This window comes from Onychomys torridus, chromosome 18 (assembly GCF_903995425.1).
Source record: "Onychomys torridus chromosome 18, mOncTor1.1, whole genome shotgun sequence".
NCBI classification, from domain to species: domain Eukaryota; kingdom Metazoa; phylum Chordata; class Mammalia; order Rodentia; family Cricetidae; genus Onychomys; species Onychomys torridus.
The window spans coordinates 32913396-32939272 of NC_050460.1; the positions used below are offsets into that span (position 1 = coordinate 32913396).

The 25877-nt window shown below is 35.8% G+C and overlaps 1 protein-coding gene and 1 pseudogene across 7 annotated transcripts in view; one reads left to right on the forward strand and one right to left on the reverse strand.

The window, feature by feature from the left end:
• The window catches only part of Rev1 (REV1 DNA directed polymerase), an 85451-nt gene that overhangs the window by 24333 nt on the left and 35241 nt on the right, over positions 1–25877 (reverse strand). For 3 of the 7 annotated variants that reach the window (XM_036167842.1, XM_036167839.1, XM_036167841.1), the window contains 6 exons: positions 22528–22696; positions 13894–14046; positions 10514–11199; positions 8070–8177; positions 6366–6482; positions 1932–2040 (listed from right to left, as the gene is read on the reverse strand). In XM_036167842.1, coding sequence (XP_036023735.1) covers positions 1932–2040; positions 6366–6482; positions 8070–8177; positions 10514–11199; positions 13894–14046; positions 22528–22696 — 1342 coding nt within the window. Of the gene's footprint in view, positions 1–1931; positions 2041–3855; positions 4056–6365; positions 6483–8069; positions 8178–10513; positions 11200–13893; positions 14047–22527; positions 22697–25877 lie in introns of all 7 variants that reach the window. The other 4 variants (XM_036167840.1, XM_036167845.1, XM_036167844.1 and 1 more) reach the window with 3 other exon arrangements.
• On the forward strand, positions 23117–23518 carry LOC118569694 (annotated as a pseudogene).

Consider the following 25877-nt stretch of genomic DNA (forward strand, 5'->3'; position numbering starts at 1 on the left):
GAAGCCAGTAAGTTCAGAGCTCTCAGGATTGAGAACACACCTACCTGGGACAAAACCTTGCAACTCCCACCCAGCATTCATCTCTGAGGTAGCTGGTGTTGATCAAGACCCTAAAAAGCAAGTGTGGCAAGGCCCACGTACTCACTTTACCAACTATCAAGGATGCACTTCTGGTCATTGTCACAACTGTCTAAGTATTAGTAGCCAAGTTTCCATTCGATACACTCTGTACACTAAGCTCTGAATTGCCTATGCTAAGAACAGTTACCAACAATCCTAATGCATTCCTACTTCATTTTATTATCCTTAGTAAGGTTATGTTTCAATTTTTTGGCCACATTATCAACTGACAATAGTAAAACACAGTTTTGTTCATAATAAACGTAAATTTACTGAGTGTAAATTTGACGCAGCATAAAATGGATAAGAACAGAACATACTTTATATTTATGCATGTTTGGATAATTTATTTTAGTAAAATGTCATTTTAATAAAATTACCAGAATTTAAACAAACTATTTCTGATTACACTCTGTTGAGTTCATTTTTTTTTTTTTGAGCTGAGGACCGAACCCAGGGCCTGACTAAATCCCCAACCCGAATTCAAATATTTTATGTTCAGATTAGACTTCCTTAAATAACCCCAAACTTGTCAGGTGGTGGTGGCACACACCTTTAATGCCAACACTCAGAAAGCAGAGGCAGGTGGATCTCTGAGTTTGAGGTCAGTCTGGTCTACACAGTGAGATCCAGGTCAGGCTCCAAAGCTATACAGATAAACCTTGTCTTATAACCCACCCCCACAAACAAACAATATAGAATATACTAAAAAATGTAAGTAATTAACACTTTTTTCCATAATTATTGAATTCTCTAACATTTATCAATGATATGTGAGTGTTCACTATATTATAAAAGTTAAAGTGTCTGAGAGTTCAATTGAGGAAAAAGATTTCTCTCTCTACTGAGTAATTATTACTCCTATTTTTATAACTATTATAATTATTTTTAAATTTTGATTTATGACAATTACATATGTGATGTGTACATGTAGGCACACAAGTCTTGGCATGCCTGTAGAGGTAGGAGGACAATTTTGTGGAGTCAATTCTCTCTTCTTTATATGATTTCTAGAGACCGAATTTAGGTCATCACGCTTGCTTGCGTGGTCTCCTTAACCGCTGACCTATCTCCCTGGCCCTTCATAATTTTCTGACATATAAGGAATACAAGTGTATTCCTCTCATATTAAAAAGGGAGGTTCTAATTATGTTTTCAGATTATTGTAAAATAACTGCTTACACTAAAGTTAGTGACAAAAAGTTTATACATTCTTACTAATTTGAAGAAAATTATTTATTTATGATTTAAAGGGCAATCAAGTTTCAACTTAATTTTATGTGCATATATATTTTCTCAGATATGTTTGTGCACCATGTACATGTCTTGTGTCCACAAAGGCCAGAAGAGTTAGATTCCCTGGACCTGGAGTTACTGACAGTTGTGAGCCACCATGTGGGTGCTAGGAATTGAATCTTAGTCTTCTGCAATAAAAACTGCTCTTCAATGTGGAGCCATCGACAGCAATTATCAGTTTTATAAAATAAGAAGTTTTTCCTATTTGTAAGAAGATAAACTAAATGCCTGCCAACACCATTAAGAAAACAATAAATCCAGCTTTTAATTTTATGCCCGAAAGACAATAAAGATGACAATTCCTAATTTCTGCAGGATCTATCATGAGGAACTATTACATTATTTAAAATTATTATCATGGTGTGTAAATGATGGGACTCAGGCTAAAAATTACTTTCATAATATGTATTTAATATGTTGAAAGAGAGGCTTGACTTAAGACTTACTCTTTCTAAAAGTATATGAAAATAATGAACTATTCATTAAGAATTAGAACTCACTTAGCTTCTACATACCTGGCTTCATAACTACAAGAAGCAATTTCAGCTTTTGACAAAACAGAATCAATTCCATTTGTTTGTGTAGAATCTTGATTCTCCCATACTGTTGAATCTGGTATATCTGCTTTAAAATAAAATTTAATTATTATGTTAAAAATTTATTTTCCTTAACTTTTATTAAATCTATTTTCTATTATTTTCAAATATGTGCAAAGGTTTTAAGTTCCAAACACCCATTTGAACTGGTATTATTTCTATATTTAGTAGAAAACTATTAAAATTAATTTCTTTCACAATAATCTTTCTTCAACAACAGTTAGATTAAAAAATCATAATAAATTCAAAGTATCTTATTTTAATAAAGGTAAAACATCCTGTTATCCTGTAACACATAGTCGCTCAGGGTAGATAAGGATGAAAGTGATCAAGGAGATGAACTCCCTGCCCTGCTTTAGGAGAATTATGCACCTCACTGTGACAGGGAAAAGTTAAAAGAAAATACAATGTTTTTTGTTATAAGAACTCTCTACAGAACTTAAAACTAGTATGTTAAAGAGAAATCAGATTTCTGCCAGCCATTTAATTAAACAGCAACTTAGTAATCTTTTTTAGAAACTTTGGTTTCTTGTTCCTCATATGCAGAAACTAAGCCAGAGTTACCAGATGATCTCATCTATATATGATATACATACATGCACACACACGAATAATATGTATGTATATATATGACATAAATATATCTTCATATAGTATAAAGATGATTCATCTTAAACTTTAAGGTTTTTCTTTTAAACACATCAGATAATAAAAATTGTACCTTCAATTAAAAAAACTTGGGCTCAATTATAATAAATAGTAACTGCTTTACAGAACATAATTCTAGCCTCAACAAAACAACAGCTCACCAACATTTCTAATATCCAAACCAAATTTACAATTTCACCCAAAGCATATAAAAGTACATGGCCTAGAGAGCCTACTGGCTACATGACACCTGAACCATACTGAGATTTACTAATAATTGAGAAGTAGATTAAAGTTTTGGTCGTACATCTCTGGATAATATTACTAAAGATAAGGTTTGCTTTTGTTGAATTTTTTATTTAAAAAAAAAAAAAACCACACACACATACATTCTTAAAACACAATCTCAGCCATGTCTCTACTCTATAAACAACATGGTTAGTAAAGCAAGACCCAAACCAAATCACTTTAGTTAATTCCAAACAAACCTATACCATAATAGCACAAAGCTAACAAACTGAGTACCTCTTTTCCATTTAAGAGACTCAATGTTCCATGAAAAAACAGCCAAGTTATTGCACCACCAAGAAAACACAACACAATATCTGGCTTTATAGGCTTAAGTATCTCTTCTTTATCTGACTAATAACCATGAACATTTTTACCTAATATGCAACCCATATACATATTTCCAGATTTTAGCATCCATTCATCAACACCATGAATACAAGCCAAACACAGAATTGCTATTTTGGTGGTAGTTAAATGCTACTTGCATCTAAAAATAAAAACAAGAATATGCAATGCAAGCTATGATTTCTGGTAAAATGTAAATAATATATGCCATACTCTTACAAACTCAAGACAGAAAGTGAGTAGATTGTCCAGTGTTTCTGTAACAGTCCATTATCTAATCTGTAAGAATTTAAGGATTGTCAGTAACAGACCAACAGAGGGTGCCACTAAACGAAGACCACAGCCACAATCTGCCATCTTTCAAAGTTATAACCACGAATTATGCTTTAAAAGGAAGTAACTTGATTTTTATATTTGAAGGACTATTTAACCTAAGAGTCTCATTTGGAAATTACAGAAAGTTCATGTTGGAAGTGAGAACAGAGTGTGGTCCATGCGCCCCCAATGCCCTGGCCTGAGAGGCAGCACCATGGTGTTCCTCTTCACTGGGCTGGCTGACCTGTTCCACAGTGCAGCAGAGTGCGTGGGTCTCTCCACCAGCGGAGTGAGTTGCTTCATGTGAGATTCAGGGAAATGCAGGGACACACTGTCCTCACTGGAGGGCAAAGTAGAGAACTGCTGATCAAAACTTGACAAACTAGACGGGCACATGGAGAATGTGGAGGAACGGTTGGAGAAATCAGAGGCCAGGACACAAGTCTGTGAAAAAGAAATCGCTGAGAATAAATCTATGACTAATACGATTTTTTAAACTGTTGCTCTTTAGAATGAAAACTGAAGTTGTTGAAGGGATAGAAAACATCTGCATCCTGGGAATCCAGGAAGGGGTAAAAGGCCCCAACCATAAAGTGCAGAGGTTAAATGGTTCTGAATGAAATCATCAATGAGATGATTCAGGAAACAGCTGGCAGAGGAAGTCACAGATGGATGAAATGCCCTGGTTACATTGACTTAGTTTCTGAATATAAGGAACAAGAAACCAGTTTCCAAAAGACTATAGATGCTTTTTTGTTGTAATATCTGCCTAACCTGACCACACAAGTCAAAATATTAGAACTGATTTATACAAAGCTAGTGTGTAGAAGTCAAAGAATCTAGCTTCTAAACTGATCTTTAGTACCTTTATTTTTGGTGCTATGTCAAATAATGACTCAGAGAAAGAAAGATCAGGAAAAGTAGGACAAAGGCATTGGAAAACAAGTTCTGGGCACGACAATCCTTCCATGTATAGCAAATATTTTTGTAAGGTCCAAATGAGTCAAAGGGCTTAAGATACAAAAATGAATGTCATCAAGTTAAAACAAGAAATCAAGGTATTACAGTCACTTTATCTAAGCAGAGGGAAATCTATTTTGTCAAATTTCAATGCAAGTGGAACTTAAACAGTCCCTCTAATATTTGGCTTCTGGTGCACCATCCACAGAAGTGAAGGAGATATGAATTATAAAAGGCTACTTAAACACTATGGAAATCCAGTGGCTACAAAGAGGAAGATAATTAAGTAACCAAAGAAAATATTCCGCTGCAAAACTCACGTATGAGCAGACAGTGATGGAAAGCAAGACAAAAGAAGACATGTCCCCGCTACTTTCAAAGAACGAATGCCTGCCAAGGTCAGAATCTAGATGCACACTGCTCAAATAGGCAGCAGACTTAGATTCTACCCACCAGAATCTGAGCACAAAGGAACTTAAGAGATGCCACCACACATATACATCTGGTATAGTTGTCTTATTTTGACAACTGCTCAATAAATGTTCACATGTGACAAGTACTATAATTTCCTTCAGCTACATATTACTTTCTTTCTAGAACTTAAAGTTTTATCTTTTTAATAATACCACATAGAAAATACAGAAAGAAAAAAACCTTATACAAATTACACTTAAGAAACTAACCACAGACAGGGAAGTGAAGCCTCAACAAGTTCAGTAAGTTACCCCACAATCTACTGACACGAAACATGAGATCTCAAAACCTCTGAAAACATTTAACAACTAATAAAGCCATAGAAAACTTGAGAAATGGAAATACATAAAAAATAAATGTGTGTCTACAATTCCCCTTTCCAATGTACACTGTGCAGATGCTCACAACCAACAAAAGGACTAGTTCCAGAAAAGAAATTCAATGTCCAGACTCTTGCTTCACTAGGGTCTTTTCTAAAACATGCCCAATGCCTTATATCTGACAAAACAGGGAACTGAAGTGACTGGGGTAAAACCAAACTAGATCCTTTCTACTGAGCTATAGGTCTCTTTTCTGGTTATTATTTTCTAGAAGAATGATTTTTTTTATTGTGTTTTCACAAGATATTCCAAAAGTTAATGAAACAATGTGAAAGACTTTCTAAGTAAACTCTATGGAACTTTAAGGCAGGGGCAAAAAAAAAAAAATCTTACTATTGTTTAGATAGCTATGAAATGTTTCTAAGAAACAAGTTCACTCAAATGAGGAATAATCCTAGCATTCAGATTATGATTCCAATAGAGGTTTGTCTGCTTTCTTGATTTAGGGTTTCCCTGTTCTCGAGGCTTCCCTTGAAAGCATCATTTCTCCTGCTACCATCTCCCAAATGCTGGTATTAGATACCACTGTGCCTAGCTTTATAAATTCTATGAATACTAAAGAACACCAACGTCAGTGTCTTCACTGTAACATAAGCCCAATGGTTAATAACTCAAGTCCAGATCAATATTTCTACAAAACGATCATGACTTCCATTCCCAAACTAAATTTACAAAAAGCAGATTAATCAGTTTTAAAATTCACACCTCACTGAGTTCCAGGAAAACACCATCATCTAATTTCAGAAAGCATAACAATAAACCCATCATCTGTTTAGATTCAGGTTTTGGTTTGATTCAAGGTGTCACTAGCATCCTTAAAACCTTCAAACTTGAAGAGCTAATTATTCTATTCTGTTTTTACTTCTAAAACACCAATACCAACAGAAATATCCAGGAGTCATCCATAGGAGCATTATGGCTTCAAAGAACTCATTTGTACCTGCTTTTCCTTTCAAGATTTTATTCTGGTAATACTGCCACTCCAGCTGAGGGTTAGCACCAGGACGTAAAGGTGCCCTTCCTGTGCCTCTGTTACTTGTAACAGCCACTGGTTTTCCTGTGAGAAGAAGATTAAATTGTTTCTCTAAGTACAAAAGGATGTTCAGAACATGTAGTGAAATTTTTTTCATGGGATTTTTATAACAAAACTTTTTTTTTCTTTTAATAACTTAGTCTTAAAAAAAACTAATATGCTCATCACCATCTAACATCACCTAAGGCTTTCAGTTGGCCCCCAAAAGGGACATTTCAGTGACTTTCTTTAAGACAAGGTCTCTTTAAGTAGTTCTGGAATCTTCTATATAGACCATGCTGGTCATGAACTTACAAAGATCCACCTGCCTCTGGAGTACTAGGCTTATGCCACCAAGCATGGCCCTAGTGACATTTCTGATAAACTGACTCAACCTAAAAACAGCATAGTCAGTTTTTCATGGCTTGATTTCTCACAATGAAAAATAGGTAACTCAGATCCCAGGTTCAGATTATAGGGGTGGACAATGAAAAACAATCTATGAACAGACTTTTTATAGTACTGGCATAAATAAGCCCAGCATCTATACTTATCTTTTTAATTTTATAACAAGAGAAATAAATTAAGAGATTCATGCACAGAAACCAAAATCTGATTTAACATATAACCAAATGTGAATTTTCAGTCCCCCAAGTTTTTGCTTTGGTAAAGAACATTAATGTATCATTTCCTTTTATGTGTGCATTAAGTTACAAGACAGCTATAACATTGTAAAGTGGTAACATAAAAGACAGAAATTGATTTGGAGAGCACAGGCTTAAAAGCAGAAGGCTCAGAACAAAGAAACATATATACACACAACTTTCCTGCCCATCCACACAAGCTAAACAAAACCTACAAAATACTAGATAGTAAGCTACCCACAGGCTAAAATCAATTCTTTCATATCCTGAAAACCCCATTCAAAGTTGGAGTAACAACTGCCCAGGATAAAAATAAAGCCCTGATGAGAATATAGGATTTTCTAGAATTCTCAGTGTCCTAACTATTATTTCTTTACATAAGAAAAAAACCGCTTCAAAAAAATGCTAATGTAGCTATCTCTTCCAGAAAGAACTATTAAAAATTCTGAATGAGTATTTCCAATAGTAATAAGCAGCATGTAAATAACCCTGAAATTTTATTAGAACAGAAAGACTTGCTCAGATGACTCAACTCAGTAATACAAAATTACCACAGCAAAAGTTAGGATGGGACTATCAAGGGAGGAGTTATTTGAACAGGACAACAGGAAGTCTGAAGACACAGAATACCACAAAATTCCAGGTAACAAACAGTAAAAAATACAAAAAATTTTAAAAAATGGAAAACATCCAGAAACCCCCATCTATGCAAGATAAAAGAACCCTTCTTAGTCTAAAATATTCTCTGCAGATTTCAACTTACATCAAGCAGAGGTTTTCTAACTTTCTTATACCTCTGATAAGAGTCCAGATAATTTGAAGGAAAGAACTGAACTGAACAAGGAAAATCAAAATACTTTTCAAAGAACACTTTGTTATCAATTAGGACAGGGACAGACGGACGGACGGAGGGACGGAGGGGGACACTCACACACACAAATATATAAAACAATATATCAATTTTCTTAAAACAAACAAGAATACAGACCTTTGAGATCTGGTCTATTTCGAATACCCACTGATACAAAGAAGCAATCCATGTCAACATGCATTACACAGCTCTGATGTCTGGGTGAGCTCAATACTGACATAGTGCCTAGAAGGAAAAAGAGAACATTCAAACCCAAAACTAATTCTTCTCACTAAAAACAGGTCTAGTTAATTTTAGAAATCTTGTTTAAGAAGAATAGCATCAACATAACAGAATATAAGTGGACCACCTCTGTATCACCTCAATAGACAAATTTCAGTTCCTTTAGTTTTCTAATTTTAAATCAAGTCTAACAATACCATGGTTATCATTCTACTTTCTAACAATCTCATCTTAAAATTATGATTCTACGGGATAAATCTATGATTATTTAAACAATTTTGGTACCTACAGTTGCTTAGTTACATGGAGATAAGTAACCTTTGATGAGCTCCAGTCCCCACATTCTACACACAACAATTACAGTGGCTACTACTACCCAGTTCTCCTGTTAGGTGTGAAGACATGAGGGGTTTACAGGGGTTAACCTGAACTCTCACCCCAACCTTTTATAGATTAGTAATTTAAGTCATACAACGAGGGTGTGCCTGGAATTTCACTCCAGTCAATCTGATTTCCAAGGTCTACAACTATCATGCTGCTGTTCTAAATAAACATGCTTCAAAAAGTAGTCAACACAAATCTACATACAAATGGAATTTTTCTTACACCATTACTTGTTACGAGTTCTGCAGCATGTTTATTACATTTATGGAGATAAAAATAAATATTATCTCATAAGGATAATCAATGGCTTTAAATAACCTCAGATATATCTGTAAGGGTTATTATACCCAACTATTAGAACAGTGTTACTTTATAATAACATTATTACTATTACTCCTCCTGGTGTTCCAAAATATAATAATACAGGCCTTAAATCTAAGAACTGCAGGCTTGCACAAAGTTCTACCCTCAGGTAATATTCTTGATTATCAGTTTCATAATAGGTTTTGAAAGAACTTACTCCCTAGCAATTGTGCTACTTCACGTATTACCTGTGAGACAGTTACCTCGTCTCATTATGTGCAAGGCACTGAATCTTTCATGTTATCTTTAAGCAGACAAACTGTAAGCTGGACACCATCAATTCCTATCACGCCTCTTGCAGAAAGGAAACAGGCAAGAAAGGCAACTACCAATGCATGTTCCTGCTGCAGAAAAGGGCAGAGTAAAGATCTGGATTCAAGAAAAGCTATCTAATTCAAACCCTTGCACTTCCTTGCCATTCTCTATGCTACCTTCAGAAAGATTTATCAAGTAAATTTTAATAATCATAAATCTTTCTTTCTTTGGCAGTGCTAGTTATCAGACTCGGGGCCTTGCACATGTTAGGCAAACTACAATCACAATTCTAATATACAAAAATATCATGAAATATAAGGTAAGCAACCCAAAATAGTATTAAATATTCAAGGGGAACAGAATGTATAAAACCAAATACCTACCAAACGCTTTCTTACAACTAAAAAACTTAAGAATTTATTCCCATCAATGGATCTAATTCATAATAGTACTTTAAAACTTTCAAAACTAAGTGATCTTCAGGTTATAAGAACCAAGACACATCGCTTCTTGGCCTTTTGGCTAAGATCAAGAACCAAGACATAATATAATCTAACAACTATGATATTCTGAAGTATTTCAGGAAAACTGAAACATCATTTGACTAAAAGCATCTTAGAATAGATCAAATATAAAAGCTCACATGGATCTAAAACACCATTAGCATCTTTCTCTTTATGTCTCCCTTTCCACAGTTATAGATTATTATCACATAATCTTGGAAAAGAAAAAAAGCCAAGCCCTTTGTCAAAAACAACTGAAACTTCAAACTAGGTCTAAACTAGATTCTAGTTTAATTAATGACTGTCACAAAACAGCTTCCTGTTGGATTTGGAGGACAGGTATTAAATACACACACAAATTATAAATATAAACAATCTATGAGGATGTAACAACAATCTCACTAAGTTTACCACTGTAAGTACAAGTCATGTCAGTGTTTAATTTTCAAAAGTGAATTATGAAGTAAGCTGCGAGAAATTCACAATTACCCTTACCAAACAACTTCATCCTCACAGGAGATTAGGCATGGAATATAAAATGTTATATTTGTACAGTTCAAAACTTCAACAACGTATAAAGTCTACATTAGGAAGGAATACTTGGAATCCCAGTTCTGACAGCATTGAATTGACCTAACATTTTCAGTTAGCCACAGTTAAATTGAATCTAAAATAATAATAGTTTTCTGTTCTACTTACTGCAACTTACATAACCTGGCATTCCTGGGGGCTTTTTGTATAAAGAAGTTTGTAATGATTAGAACACCAATGAAAACATCAGAACAAAATCGTCAAATTTTAACTGTTTTGAATAAAAACAATTTTAGTATCTACCTGTGTCAGTTACAACAAGGGAAGACCTGCCTGTTTTCATTTTTTTTAACTTTTCCCTTCCTGGAAAGATACCATTACTTTGTCTTTGTAGGGTATTGACAAACTCAGTCAATTCACACTTCCATGTTGAGATGTGATGCAGTCTTGAGTGAGAATAGAAATCTGAGATAAAATTGCAGTCTGATGGTTTGGATGGCACTGAAGGTGCTACCTTACTAAGAGTCAGAACAGAAGTGCTTTTTGTGCTTGAAGGCCCCTGGACAGTGGAGTGGTGAGCACCATTGACTTTAGTGGTACTGTGCAAAGATGGTGAGAGAGAATTAGTTCTGTGGGAATTCTTGGTGCTCTGCTGCAACTGCTGTACTGTGCAGTCTCTGAAGTCAGTGCTGCTCTTCTCTGCCCTCTTCTCCTCCTGGGCAGAACCTAAAGAAAGCCTGCTGGCAACACTATTGCCCACAGGCACCAAGCTATCCTGCGTCTTTAAGGCACCATTAGAGCTAGGAGCGTGTCCATTAAAAATGGCAGCAGGGTCTCTGGGATGCGATATTCCATTCTGTTTCCTTCCTGGAAATGTCTGCTCCCGATCCACAAAACTAAAATCATCATCGGCATCTTCTTCACTCCAACTGCTCAGTCCATTTGCTTTCACCTCATTTTCTGTCTCAATCTTCTTCACTATGTGATTTCTAAAGGAGAAGAATTGAAGTTAATGGATCTTACTTGAAAGCTTAAAATACAAATACTCTTTGTGATTTACTGTTTCCCTCTTAAATACTGAAAAGCTAAATCATAAACATTGTATTTTTGTTTGAACAAAGGATAATTCTTGGCCAAAGTAAAGAAACAAGAACATTTTCTTTCTTCTTTTTGCTATTCAACGTTTTTTTGAAAACAGGGTCTAAGTTGCTCACTACTTAAACAGCCTTTTACGTAAGTTTATCAAGTACTGAAATTACAGGTATGCACAGGCATGCCCATTGGTTTTCTGTAACTTTCCCCACAAAAAATATCTAGAACCTATCCACCTGTGAATTCCAAAGCACAGTAGTTTTCATTTATTTACTATGTAAATAACATCTATTTTTCTAAAATGAACACGTTTTACCTGAGTTCCTACTCCTGGTTTTACATTTGTTTTTCATGGAAGCTGTTCTCTAACATATTAAACCTAACAGCACAACATATTTGATTAAAGTCCTGACTCTAGAGTTAGCTTCAGTCTGCATGAGAGCCAGTAAGATTGTATTCAACCACACACTGGGCTTACTTCTATTCCAGATGACATGATGTAAAGATCAAGTGTGTGGTAGTAACTCAGTACAATTTCTAACAAGAAAAATGACAACAATTAACCAAGAAAAGTGTATTTAGATGTCACAGATATCCAAAAGCAATCTAGATCAAATATATAGTCAAAGGCTTTACAAATGTATGATCTATAACATATGTTATACTAAAGTCACATCCTAACTACCCTACATTTTTAAATAATATTAATGAAGACAAAATTCATTTGTATTCATAAAACTAGATTTCATCAGTGATTCATTTTTTCAAATGCTTACAGAATTATTCCAATTAGTTCGGACTCCAGATAATGGAGTAACTAACATACACAACACCATACTAAGGGTCAGATACCAGCACCACCAGATGTTGTCTTAAGGTCCGCACCCTAATGTCCATTTGACTTATTAGTAATGATAGTCTGACTATATTGAAAAATCATGTAAGTTGGATGCAGAAACAAATCCCCACCCATTTGTACTTGTCTCAGGCTCTGGCTGTATCTGTAATCGTTCATGGTCTATGATAGCCAATTCTGAGTACATCCAACTCTCATAAAAAGCCCAGTAAAAGAACACAAACTGGAAAAAAAAGAAAGCTTATTCAGAGGAAGCCTGCCCCTGAACATAAGGACAAAGCAGGAGGTGAAGAGTCATTTAAATTTATTTAAAATGCAAACTATAGCTAGCCCTCACCCAACTCCAAGAAGTTAACTAAAGTAACGTAAGAAAATAACAACAACAACAAAAAACCCTCATCAAGTAGGCTTCCTGTGTCAAAACATTATGAGTCTTTACATGCACAAAAGTAGTATATGCAACAAAAATGCATACATTACTGGTAAAAAAATACACTGTTAATAATACATATTTCTGTGCTGATATCCCAGGCTAGACAAATGTACATTTGGAAAACAGCTGTGTAAGAAATATAGTATAACATATATTTAAGCAACAACTAAAATTATTTGTACTTGTATTTAATAAGTCAGATCTTGCCTGGCAGCAGTGGTACACGCCTTAAACCCCAGCACTTGAGAGGCAGAGCCAGGTGGACAGCTCTGAGTTCGAGGCCAGCCTGGTTTATAGAGTGAATTCCAGGAAAGGCACCAAAACTACACAGAGAAACCCTGTCTTGAAAAACCAAAAAACAAAACAAACAAAAGTCAGATCTTAAAGATAAATTCTTTCTAAAACTGTCAACAGAAATAAATTTGAAAAGAAATCTATTTTCTACTTGTACTGGTGTAAGGAAAAAAAGGTGTGTATTTTGTGGATTTTCCTCATGTTATTAGTGGATTTTTGACAGTATTTTGAAGACTAATACTTTGAAGTATATTTTAAAAATTGGGGGTAGAGTTCTAAATGGATATTAGTTAAATGACAAGTGTCAAGAACAAAAAGTTACAGAAGGTAGTGATACTGGATCCTTCCAGGTTAGATTACTGATCTTTTGGAAAAATATATCCAACTCCCAAAGCAAGCAATTTAATAACAAAGAGAAGGCTAGTGATAATGAACCACTTGATATACAAGTTAAGGCAACAAACCACCACTTTAACTGTGAAACCAATTAACTCAGTATTACTGCAATTAAAACTTAAATTAGTATCTATTTTTAAAACCACATAATAAAGTCTAGATTCACTCCACATCTATAACTGAGAATCAACTAATATATTTACATACTTAAAATTATAAATGCTTAATTTTTCAAGAGTAACCTGCATTTTCACTATTTTTCTATGCATGGAACATAAGTAAAGCTGGTACAGTTAGTTGTTTTTTTGAGAAAGTAACAAAACACAGAAAATTGCTTATGAGGAAATACTTATTTTCATAAAAATTCACAAAAAAAATGAGAATATCTACTAAGAAGAGAATCTAGTATAATTAGAAAAATTTGTCTATAATGTACTTCTGAACATTTATTCCAAAACTGGTTTATTTATAGGAAAAATAGCCCTGCATATATTTTAATGTTTATTAAAGTTGAATGCCCAGCTTTTAAAATATTTGCTTCTATCTTCAATACAATGGAGACCATACTCACTACTAAAATCATTTTTGTTGGTTTACTATCTACAAACTTACACCCTGTTGTTGAGATGTTTGGCTATATTGCTTGGACCTGGCACGGGATCCTCGGGTTTGCACACAGGACTGAAGCTGAGACTCTTCTGTGCACTGGATGGCTTGGTGTACAGCTGATATGGAATGTAGGACAAGAGTCTCCCAGCTTTGATGCTGAAACAAAAAGGCAACACCAGAGTTTCAGAATAGGTGAAAATGAGCTTCAAGAAAAGTCAGTGTTTTGAAAAATGTGCTTCATCAAACAGGTCATCTGTTTCCTAGTTTATTTCTTCTTCCATTTCAGTGGTCTACATATATACTAGATAGATTAAAAGTAAAAACTAAAAATTACAGAATATAGGACAAAATAATTTCAGTATTATTAAAATAATCAGAAATTTATAGTTTTTTGTGTACCAGAGTTGTAAGAGACAAATTTTTTGGTATGATCATCAGGAGCAGAAACATGTCTAACTCCAAATGTTCATTACAGCTCAAACACTGTGACTACATCTAAGTGAACTTGAGTACTCCAATACTATGTGGTACTGGCACACTCCTTTTATGCTTCAAAGCTAAAACTAATCTGACTATCTTGAAGCAGAGTCCCAAGTAGTTCAGGCTGGCCTTAAACTCCTGATCTTTCTGCATTGACTTCCCAAATGTTGGGATTATAGGCATATGTCACCCTACCTATCTTCATTAAGCTGTCTTATGATTTTTGCTTGCTAATAAGTTATGAGTTACGCTGGTTACTATCTATCTTTAAAAATATCATTTCACCTTGAAATTTCAAATAACTGACTACTAATGTTTGGGAAAATAACCATATATTAAAGCAAGTGGATCTTTAAACATTAGGAAATGTTTTTCTTTTCTTTTCCTTTTTTTAATAAAAAAAAAAAATCACATTTGAGGGGAGAGAGAGGGACACAGACAGACAGACTGAGACTAACAGACTCAGTGGAAGTCAGAGGACAGCTTTAGGTTGAGTCACATTTGGCCATGGTAATCAAACTCAGGTTGTCAGACGTGTGGACACAGACATCGCTTCAGCTCAGTGTATGTTTTTTCAGTAAGTCTCTGGTTTATAAACCAAAATACATACTAAAAAAGTTTCTTTTAAAATTATTTAGGAAAATAACAAAAACCTAAACTTTTGTCTCATGAATCAAAGTCTCAACATTTTTATTTTCTTAAAAATTTTCTTCTACCTTTGGCACAGCTTGAAAGAAACAATCTCTGTGGGAAATAACTGAACTGTCTCAGATAACCAATTTTTAAACAATTGAGCCAACAATTATAATACAGGAAAGTATCACCCTTGTGAGATACTCTAAAAATGAAACTAAATAATTATACAACCTATGTCGTTTGTGTAATTATATTGAGATATGTTTAATAATCCTACTGAATGTACCTTACACTATATCCAAATGCTGAAAGTACTAAATCACAACAGTAAAAAACATACAGGTTATAAAATATTTTAATTTTCATTTAACTAAATGGATTATCAAACTATACCAAAATTACAAGTTAACATTACCAGAACCAAAAATCCTGAAGTTAGACATTTATTACTTTATGTTTTTTTTTTTCTTTCATATTTCGAGAGAGTTTCTCTATACAGAATCTTGGCTGTCCTTAGACCAGGCTGGCCTCAGATCTGCCTGTCTCTACCTCCCAAGTGCTGGGATTAAATCACCACCAGCTATTATTTTACTCTTTATCAAATCAATTACCCCCCCTTTGAAAATTTATGGTCTTAACTGCCAAACTATGGATTTACCCTGTTAAGTTTTTATTTTTGACAATTCACCTGTTCCTTCCCTGCATCCTCAAGCAGATATACTTAATACTCAATGGAATCCACTGAAACTCTCCCCATTTTCACCATGGATGACAGGGAAAGGACAGCACAAAATAACACCCATGTACAGCATTTGCACATTTTAAGTAAAACCAACAGGCAAAAAACAAATAAAGCCAAGCAGTGGTGGTGCATGCCTTTAATCCCAGCACTCAGGAGGCAGAGGCAGGTAGATCTCTGTGAGTTCGAGGCCAGCCTGGTCTACAAAGTGAGTTCCAGGAAAGGCGCAAAACTACACAGAGAAACCCTGTCTCAAAAAACCAAAAAACAAAACAAAAATAAATAAATAAATAAAATGCCCTAATCTTGTGCTTACTTCTCTACCTTAATGACCTTAATCATAGCAGGCAGGGTGACACAAATTCTAGGGTCAACACTGAGCACTTAATGGTCTAATTCAACTCCCAAGGACCATGTACCCAGCAGAATTAGTTTTGTAAGTCCACAGAACGTGTCAGAACAGGAACTAGTCAATTGAAATACTGCAAGTCTCAAGTCACAAATCCTTAGAGATCCTTAGGAATTAAAGCCCAGAGCACAATTGTACATAGTAATGCTAGCCAAAAAAAAGAAAAAAAAAAAAAAATCACCTGTACGCTCAATTATCCCTGCTTATCCATTAATCAATCTTCAGGTATAAGGACAGAAACATTGTATAAAAGTATATTTTTACAAGATTTTTTTTTCCAGCCAGGGAGAGGGGTCAGTCTTACGTGCTGGTCACAAGAGTATGAGGACCTGAGTTTGGATCTCAAGCACCACATAGTCAGTTATGGTGGTGCACATTTGTAATCCTAGCTCTAAAAAAGCAGAGACGGGAGGACTCCAGAAATTTACACCAGCCAGTCTAGCTGAAATGGTGAGCTCCAGGTTCAATGAGAGACCCTGTCTTTAAAATATAAAATAAAAAAGACATAGCCGGACAGTGGTGACACACGCCTTTAATCCCAGCAATCGGGAGGCAGAGCCAGGCGGATCTCTGTGAGTTCAAGGCCAGCCTGATCTCCAAAGCGAGTTCCAGGAAAGGCGCAAAGATACACAGAGAATCCCTGTCTCGGGGGGAAAAAACAAAAACAAAAACAAACAAAAAACAGGTTATCTTTCCTCTCATGTTCCCCACCTAACATCAACCTCAGCCTTTTATACATGAACGAACACACATGTACATGTGGAAGCACCAAACACAGCATCTTTCACATTTTTCTCAGATTAATTAATCTAATATTTGTTGATTTCTCTATACTATATACTATTTTTATAGAAAGAAAAAAAGGGAGAAGAGCCAAAATATTAAAAAGCAGAGAAGAGGTAATGCATTCTTCACTTTACCAGAAAAAGCTACTATGTTTCCTTACAACAGTGAGTTTTCCATGTCCGTTGATATCTTCTGGTCCTCAGCCAAACCAACCTGAACATGCCTGATCTCTGAAACTATATCATGAATCATGTCCAAGAGTATAACTTCCATACAACAGATCACACACATATATACTGTAAACTTAAATATTCATCCACTTAGATGAGATTTTTTTTTTTCCTACTTAGCACAGGCTAGCCTAGAACTCAAAACCCTCCTACCTCTCTGCGTCCTGAGTGCTGGGATTTTAAGTGCAAGATACCTACCATGCCTGTCACTAATGAGTCTTGACTCCTGCTTTACTTTCCATGTAGTCCAGGTAAAATTCTCTCTCAAAGTCAACTTTCTATCTCAGTTTTCTGAATCAGATCCTAGTCTTATCAATTGCCAATGACTTTAAATTAGCAGTTATAAGCAGATTCTAGAATATTTTCAAAAATTAAAATAAAAAATATTCCCTGCGTCTGTAACAAAAGCACTTTCTTTATATGAAAGAATTCTGCAAATCAAATGCTGTAGTCATTATCCATCAGAAAACTATCATTGAATACCTGCAAAGCCATTCAGGTATGGACCTTTCATTTTTTTTTCAAAAGGGGGCTTCAGATAACAAAGGATCTAAGTATGTACCAAGAAAATAACTATGATCTTCGTTACTAATTATCTCACCAAAAGCAATCTTTGTTTGTTTGTAGTTTTTCCGAAACGGGGTTTCTGTGTGTAGCCCTGGCTGTCCTGGAACTCACTCTGTAGACCAGGCTGGCCTTGAACTCAGAGAGATCCACCTGTCACTGCCTCTCCAGTACTGGGATTAAAGGAGTATGCCACCAAAATCCAGCTCACTAAACAATCCTTACACATCCAAAACTGAACTCCACTTGGCCCATCCTGAATTCTCTAAGCTTTTCAGTCACACATCAAGATATCACAAACTCAGAAAAGAACAATATAGGTACAGCTCCCTGCTCTTTCTCCTACACAGTCCACATTGTTTTCTTCGTTCTTTATACTACGAAGAGAACATTTTATTTTATTTATTTATTCACGCTTTATGTGTATGAATGTTCTGCTTGCATGTGTCTGCATTACATGTATTCCTGGTACCCACAGAGGACAGAAGAGAGTACCAGAAGCCTTGAATTGGAATTAAGAGACAGTTATGAGATGCCACGTGAATGCTGGAAACCAACAGGATCTGGGTCTCTAAAAGAGTAGGCAGTACTCTTAACTGCTGACCCTCCAGCTCTAAGAGCATAATTTCTAATAAGATATAATAATAAATGTTGAGAAATAGACACCTAGAAATGCTGGTGTTGGTTAGTTAGTCTAGCAAAAATAATCTCAGAAGAATGTTGTAGTGCTGTAAAAGAATAATGTAAACATCAAGATTAAATATGGAATACACATTTATATATACATTGAATATAATTTGAAGTCCAAGTTTTTGTCCATGTCAGGTATAAAATTTACATTACAAATTGTGCTCCCATGGCATATGACAGGGTAGATGGGCCAGTAGGATTGTGTCACAAAGAGTATCTCTAAAATACATTTCAAAATTCACATTAAGTCTGTCTCATGGAAACAGCAAGACAAATACTTCAATGAAAAAAAATCTTATACTTTAATGTACACTGACTTCTCACTGAAGGACTCCCCTGCCTCCTGAAAGTTAAGGCATTATAATCATGCCTATATTAGCTCAGGTTTAATGGCAGACTTAAGGAATTCTAATGAAAGCATTTTAAAACTGCTCAAAGTTAAAGAGAAAAACCAATTATAGAATAGTATGTATCAGCTATTAAATAAAAAACGTGTAACGAAAATCTCATTTAAATGCTGAGATCAACATGTCTACAAGTAGTGTACAAAAAGAAAAGTCCTGCAATTTAACCCAAACTAGTTCATGCTATAAGAACATACATTTGACATTAATTTTATATATTAAGATTTATGGCAGGGCGGTGGTAGTGCATGCTTCTAATCCCAGCACTTGGGAGGCAGAGCCAGGTGGATCTTTGTGAGCTCGAGCCTGGTCTACAGAACAAGTTCCAGAATAGGCTCCAAACCTACACAGCTACACAAAGAAATCCTGTCTCGAAACACGCTCTCAAAAAAAAAAAAAAAAAAAAAAAAAAAAAGCATGCCCCCATATAAAAGATACCATGTGAAAAATGATTCAGTTGTGCCTGAGTCTATTCTTCTATACCAAGCCCAGACAAATGGTGTAGATTAGACACATACAGGAGTCAGAAAATCTGAATTCTAAATCTAGCCCTACTTCTTGGGCAAACCAGTTAGTTACTGACTTTATCTGCTCATGCAAAAATGAGGTCAACAGGTCACCTAAGTCATTTACAGTCATTTAAAACTTTAATTAAAACCCTGTTTTAAAATGTGTAGTATCTCAGCTGCTTTACCTATTATGGAATCTTCTTAGGTGTATTCTGCAAAGGCTGGTCTAAGCAGATAAAGCCCACTCAGCAAGAGCCTCTCACCCTGTCTCTGTTACTGTCAAGTCCCCTCCATCTTTCGAAGTGAAAGGACTACAAACTCAGACCTGAATTCCAGCCATGGAACAGCAACAGGACTGTCTGGGACAACACATTTCTTTTCCAGAGTGAGGCTGACTTCTAACCCTGAGAAACTGACATAAGTCTTATAAGGAGACATGGCTAAAAGCCACAATTTTCAATCCTACATAACAAAACACAGCACAAGAGAAGTAGTGGGATGGTCAAGGGATGGGACTTCACATTTACTCTCTCCAAAGTTTATAGACCTTTTAATCTGCTAGATTTGTCTCACTCTCTAGAAGTAGTAAAAGCGTTTTTGAACTTCTAAGAATTTAAATACTAAAAGTTATTAAGCTTTACAGAATAAAGGTTAATGGCAATAGCTTCTTGTACAGTATGCCTCACAACATGCCCAACATGTTTAGTCTGCACAAATGATTACTAGTTTTCACATAACCACAACAGATACAGAGATACCATCAGTTTATAAATGTGTGCGTGCGTGCGTGCGTGTGTGTGTGTGTGTGTGTGTGTGTGTGTGTGTGTGGCTGCACATGGGAGGTGGAGGGTGGGGGTATAGGTATAAGCATGCCATAGCACACACATAAATTTGCAGGAGTCAGTTCTTGCCTTTTTCTACCATGTGAATCCTTAGGTCCTCGGGCTTGGCAATGGGTGACTTTATCTGCTGAGCCAACTCTCTGGCACCCACACTCTTTTACAAAAGAGGAATCAAGCTTTCAATAAATGTATAAAGTTTCTAAATCCAGATCGTATGAATAGAGGATTATGAAATTTGGAAATGAACCCAATTATGCCCAGAGCCCGAGGACAGTCATTTCTACTATCAAGTTGCTTCTCATTTTTAAACAATTTATGTGACTACTTTCACCATATATGATGAATGGACTCTATGGAATAAGTTCATGGATTATGTTAGCATTACAGTTAAAGCTGTAATTACAGGAAAAAAAAAGTTGGGTACTGGAGATGGCTTGGTGGTTAAGAGCATGTACTACTCTTGCAGAGGATCAGAGAATCTAATGCCCTCTTCTGGCCTCCATAATTTTATATAAATTTATGGAAGCACCTCTCTCTCTCAAGCAATTGACTTAGATAGTCTCTAAGTTTGCTTCATTAGCACCCCATCATACAATTCGACTATGCTCCTATACACTGAACTTGTGTGTGTTGTGCCTATGTGTATGCCAGCATTCATGTTGTGTGAGCAGCAGGCAGCCTCAGGTACCTAGTCCTTACTTTTCATCTTCTTTAAGGAAAAGTCTCTTTATGTGCTGCTGCTATGTACATAAAACTGGCAGCCCATGAGCTTCTGAGGATTCTCCAACTTCTGGCTCTCATCACCTTCCTTATAAGAGAACTGTAATTACAGATGTGTGCTACAAATATGACTTTATATGGGTTTTGGATACATGAAGGAAGGTCTTCACACTTCTACTGCAAGCACATTACCATCCGAGCCATTCCTTAAGCACTTCATAACACTGACTATAATTTATTCATGTATAAAATCTTGATTTTAGTGTAATTCACCTATAAATTTATATATATTTTCAGATTACACACACACACACACACACACACACACACATACATACACAAAAACACACACTCACACACTTTCAGACAATAAATCTTTAAGTTTTGGTTTACCAAAGTTCCAGAAGACATATTTTAAATTAGAAAATGATTATAATTAAATTTCCTCACTAATTACACTTTATCATTTTTAAAGTAATAGCTGAGATAAAATAGTATGATCATGAAAAAAATAACAGGAGCTAAATGTGGTAATTCCCAGCACCCAAGAGCGTGATGTAGGAGAATAGAGATGAGTTCAAGGCTAAGACTCTGCCTCAAAAACCCAAAACCTAATAGATAATTTTTGAATACAAGAAGCTGAGGGGTGTAGTTCAGTGTATAGCCCATACAATGCCTTAGAATCTTTTTGTTTTAGTACTATTAAAGTGAAACAAAGTAACAGTATTACAAACTGTTCTCTCTTGACCCTACTCTGAGAAATAGACGTCTATATTAGCCTGCTATATTAACATACTAAAGGGATTTTAAAAAGACATATACTACTAAGTTTGCTTTCTACTTCTTTAAAAAATACTATGACCAGAAGCAATTTAAAGAGGAGGGGGTTATTTCACCTTACAATCCATCATGAAGTTAAGTCAGGACAGGAATTCAAGACAGAAACCTGGAGGCAGGAATTGAAGCAGAGGCCATGCATACATGTTACTTAATGGCTTGCTTTGTTACACATGCCAGGACCACTTCCCAGGAGCTGCACAGCTCACACTAGACTGAGCCATGCCACAAATCATTAAGAAAAAGTTCCAGATTTGCCTATTGCCAATCAGATGGAGAGAATGTCTCAATTGAGGTTCCCTCTTCTCAAATGACTAGCTTGTGTTAAGTTAACAAAAATTAACCAACATAAACACACAATAAAAAAAGATGCAATTTACTTTGTATGAAACTGTCTTGTCTCTCCTAATAGAATGAAAGCTCCATGAGGGAGTGAAAGGATTTAGCGAATAGTACTTCCTAAGTACAAACAACTCCGCCTAGCACCTAAGTACATAAATATTTGTTGCACAGATAATACATGCAATCAAGTCCTGCTTCTAACTGCTTCCTGTGGCTTCTATTATCTCCTCTGCTTTCTGACAGCTGAGGCTGCATGCAACACTATTTGCTACATTTTTGTATTTGAAATACCCTCCAAGGATTGCCATGTGTTTAGACTTAGCACAGACATGCTATTCGAAGGTAGAACCTTTAAGAGGTAGGGCTAGTTTTACAACAGCAATAAAAAGCAGTCCAATTTTTACAGAACTTACTGGCTAAACTAAAATTTAACCAAAAGCTAAACTTACCTTTCCACAATCCATTCTGGTCGAATTACTTTTTCTCCCTTCAATTCTTTAATTTTGGCATTAGGAAGGTTTGTGGCTATAATGTGTGTTGTTTTGGATCTAGAATAATACACATGGTATTGACCTCCATGCAACATCATTAGATTTCTCAATTCCTCTGCAGAAGGATCTGTAAAAAAAAAGAAGAAAAAGAAATCAATTAATAGTTTAATGTCCAAGGCTATTAGACTGAATAATCCCTTAAATAAGATGACTTACAGACTATCACTGGTTCACTTTCTCCTTGGCTATACTGCCATTTCACAAAGCAGAGAGATACAATAACAGAATGATAAAGCTATGATGTTTTAGCACATTATTTTCTCCTGGCTACAAGAGACACCAAAACAAAAACATCTACTGCTAAGTGACATCCAACAGAGCAAACAAGGACCTCAAACAAGAACCAAATACTAATAAGGCAAATGTTTAAAACTTTTTAGCACATTCAGCATTTTTTATACTGAGATTTCATGTTTTTAAAAATTAACTAGCAACACCACTCTGCCTTCTCTACTCTGAGAACAGCTCTTGACCCCAAGCCCTGAAAATGTGTGCCTAATAAAAGTTTGTCTCTACAAGTTCCTTGATCAGCAGCACCTCTCAGCTGCTGAGGTGTCTGCTATCTGAAGTAGAGTTGAACCAACCACAGAACACTGACACATTAGGGCCTCTCAGCAGCTTGGCAGTCCATATCCTCTGACTTCACTCACCCCTAGCTACAGCTTCAAACCAGCTCCATTTCAAGGGACACTGACACAGCCACCAAGTTCATTGGGGCTGCTACAGTTGGGACGGCTGGCTCTGAGGCTGGGACTGTTTTGGGGAGCCTCATCATTGGCTATACCCTGATCTGAAGCAACAGCTCTTCTACATAATTCTGGGTTTTGCCTCTCAGAGCATGGGGCTTTTCTGCCTAATGGTGGTCTTTCTCCTCCTCTTCCCCATGTGAAGCAGGTGTCTCCACTTCTGCCTCCCATCGTTTTTCATATCCCATGTGACCTGTGTCTCCTTTTCCTATATTGCCCCAGGAAGTCTGGGGAAAGTATTTGGTTCAGGGTTTGACAGAAAGAAGACAAATAAATACTGTATTGATAAGAAAACAAAAAAATTAACAAAAATTGGGCTGGAGAGATGGCTCAGATGTTAAAAGCACTGGCTGTTCTTAGAGGTCCTGAGTTCAATTCCCAGCAACCACATAGTGGCTCACAACCACCTGTAGTGAGATCTGGTGCCCTCTTCTGGCCTGCAAGCCTACATGCATAATAAATACAATAAATAAACATAATTTTAAAAAAATTAACAAAAAATAACTGTAAACTCATAGCTTACTTTAATTAACTACTTCAAAGGAATATATATAAGATTTAGATAATTACTCATATTTACTATAAATAGACTCACTACAGGACTTGTTAATGTATTTGCCTATTGTGAAAGCTCAACAAAATTTTTTAAATATTTTAAAAGTTACCAATTAGTTAATAATATCCAGTTACCTAAAATTATATCAAAGAATTTTAAAAAGTTCACCTATGTGAAAATATCAGACTAAGAAATATCATTTAAAATTCTGTTATTATGTGCAGTATACATGATGTGTGAGCATGATATATGAGCATGATCTGAGCACACATGTTATACATAACTAGCTTCTGTGACAAACTATCATCATGGTCCTGAGTTAAGTGTGCCTGCAGAGATCACCACAGCTGAGCTTGTTAACTACTGAAGTTAGTTAGCTCACAGGCATCCAGGAGGGTCACTAGATGCTCCTCTGAGCATCCAGCCATGCTTCCCAACCAGCTGCATGCAATTCTGCCCTAATTGCAGTTGGCTTTGGGTCTCGGAGAGGCTAGAGTAAATCAGCTGGAAAGGCTAAGGGAAGGAAGGAGGTTCCCTCTACTCAGCCATGGGAAAGTCATTATCCACATTGTGTGCAGAACTACAGTGTGGCTCCTGTAAGGTCATCCACATTTCTGCCTGTAACCCTTTACCCACTGGTGCACAAGTAAGCCTAATAGTCATTCCTTAGGGCAGTGGTTCTCAACCTGTGGGTCACAAACCCCCTTGGGAGAGTGTCAAACAACCCTTTGATAAGGATTGCCTAAGACTATCAGGAAACACAGATATTTACATTACAATTCATAACAGTAGTAAAATTACAGTTATAAAGTAGCAACAAAAATAATTTTATGATTGAGGGTCACCGCAATGTAAGGAATTGCATTAACATGGCCACAGCATCAGTAAGGTTGGGAACCACTGCTTAGGGTAAACTTGAAAGAGACCATGCCCAATGTCTGTGTCTTCCACCCACTGGAGAAAACTCTTACAACAGCAAATATGCCACAGCATTTGGTTTTGGAGGTTAATAGGACAACTCTGTGAAGTTAGTTCTCTCTTTCTACCTTTTTGTGAGGTTAAGAGTTCAAACTAAGGTTTATGAGGTGAGCACTTCATCCACTGAGTCATCCCACTGGTCCCAAGAAATACGACTCTGCTGTGGAATAATCCTTCTGTACACTGTGAATATGTATTACTCTCATTGGTTAATAAAGACCTGACCAGCCAGTAGCCAGGCAGAAGTATAGACAAGACAACCAAACCAAACTAAGGATGCTCAGATAAAGAAGTGCAGAGTCTGGAGTTAGCCACAGATAGAGAGAGAAGCAAGATAGGCATGCCATACCACACTACATGGGAAAGCATAGATAATAAATTTTTAAAATAATAATAATAATAATAATAATAATAACAACAACAAGCATGAGCTATTGACTGAGCATGTATAATTAATACTAAGCCTCTGTGTGTTTATTTGGGAGGTGCTGGCAGGATAGAAACTCCATTTTTTCAATTTTGTTTCCTATTCTTAACTATAGAAAACATCTTAAATAACTGAATCTTTAAAGACAAAAATTAATGTGACTTACACTTTCCCATAAAAGAGATTATATGTCTCAGTAAAGTTATACTGTGATTTACACTGCGAGTCTCACATTAATTCTTTTCAAACATCTTCCTGCTTCTTTCACCCATCATCCTAAGGAGTTCTCTATACCACACCCACACCCAACAAAAGCTATTCCCTAAAGGAATGTTTACTCTAGAGCCCTTTGTATCCATCTTATTTTCCAGCAACAGGTTTTCTTTAGGACTACTCGACAGGTCTCAGTTTTAAATAAACGTTTTTATTATGACAACTGTCTAATTAGGTTAAGTACTCATCTTTAGTGGGAACACATATCACATAGTAAAACCCTATCGCAAAACAACAACAAAAAATTGTCCTAGCTGGGTTTTTGTAA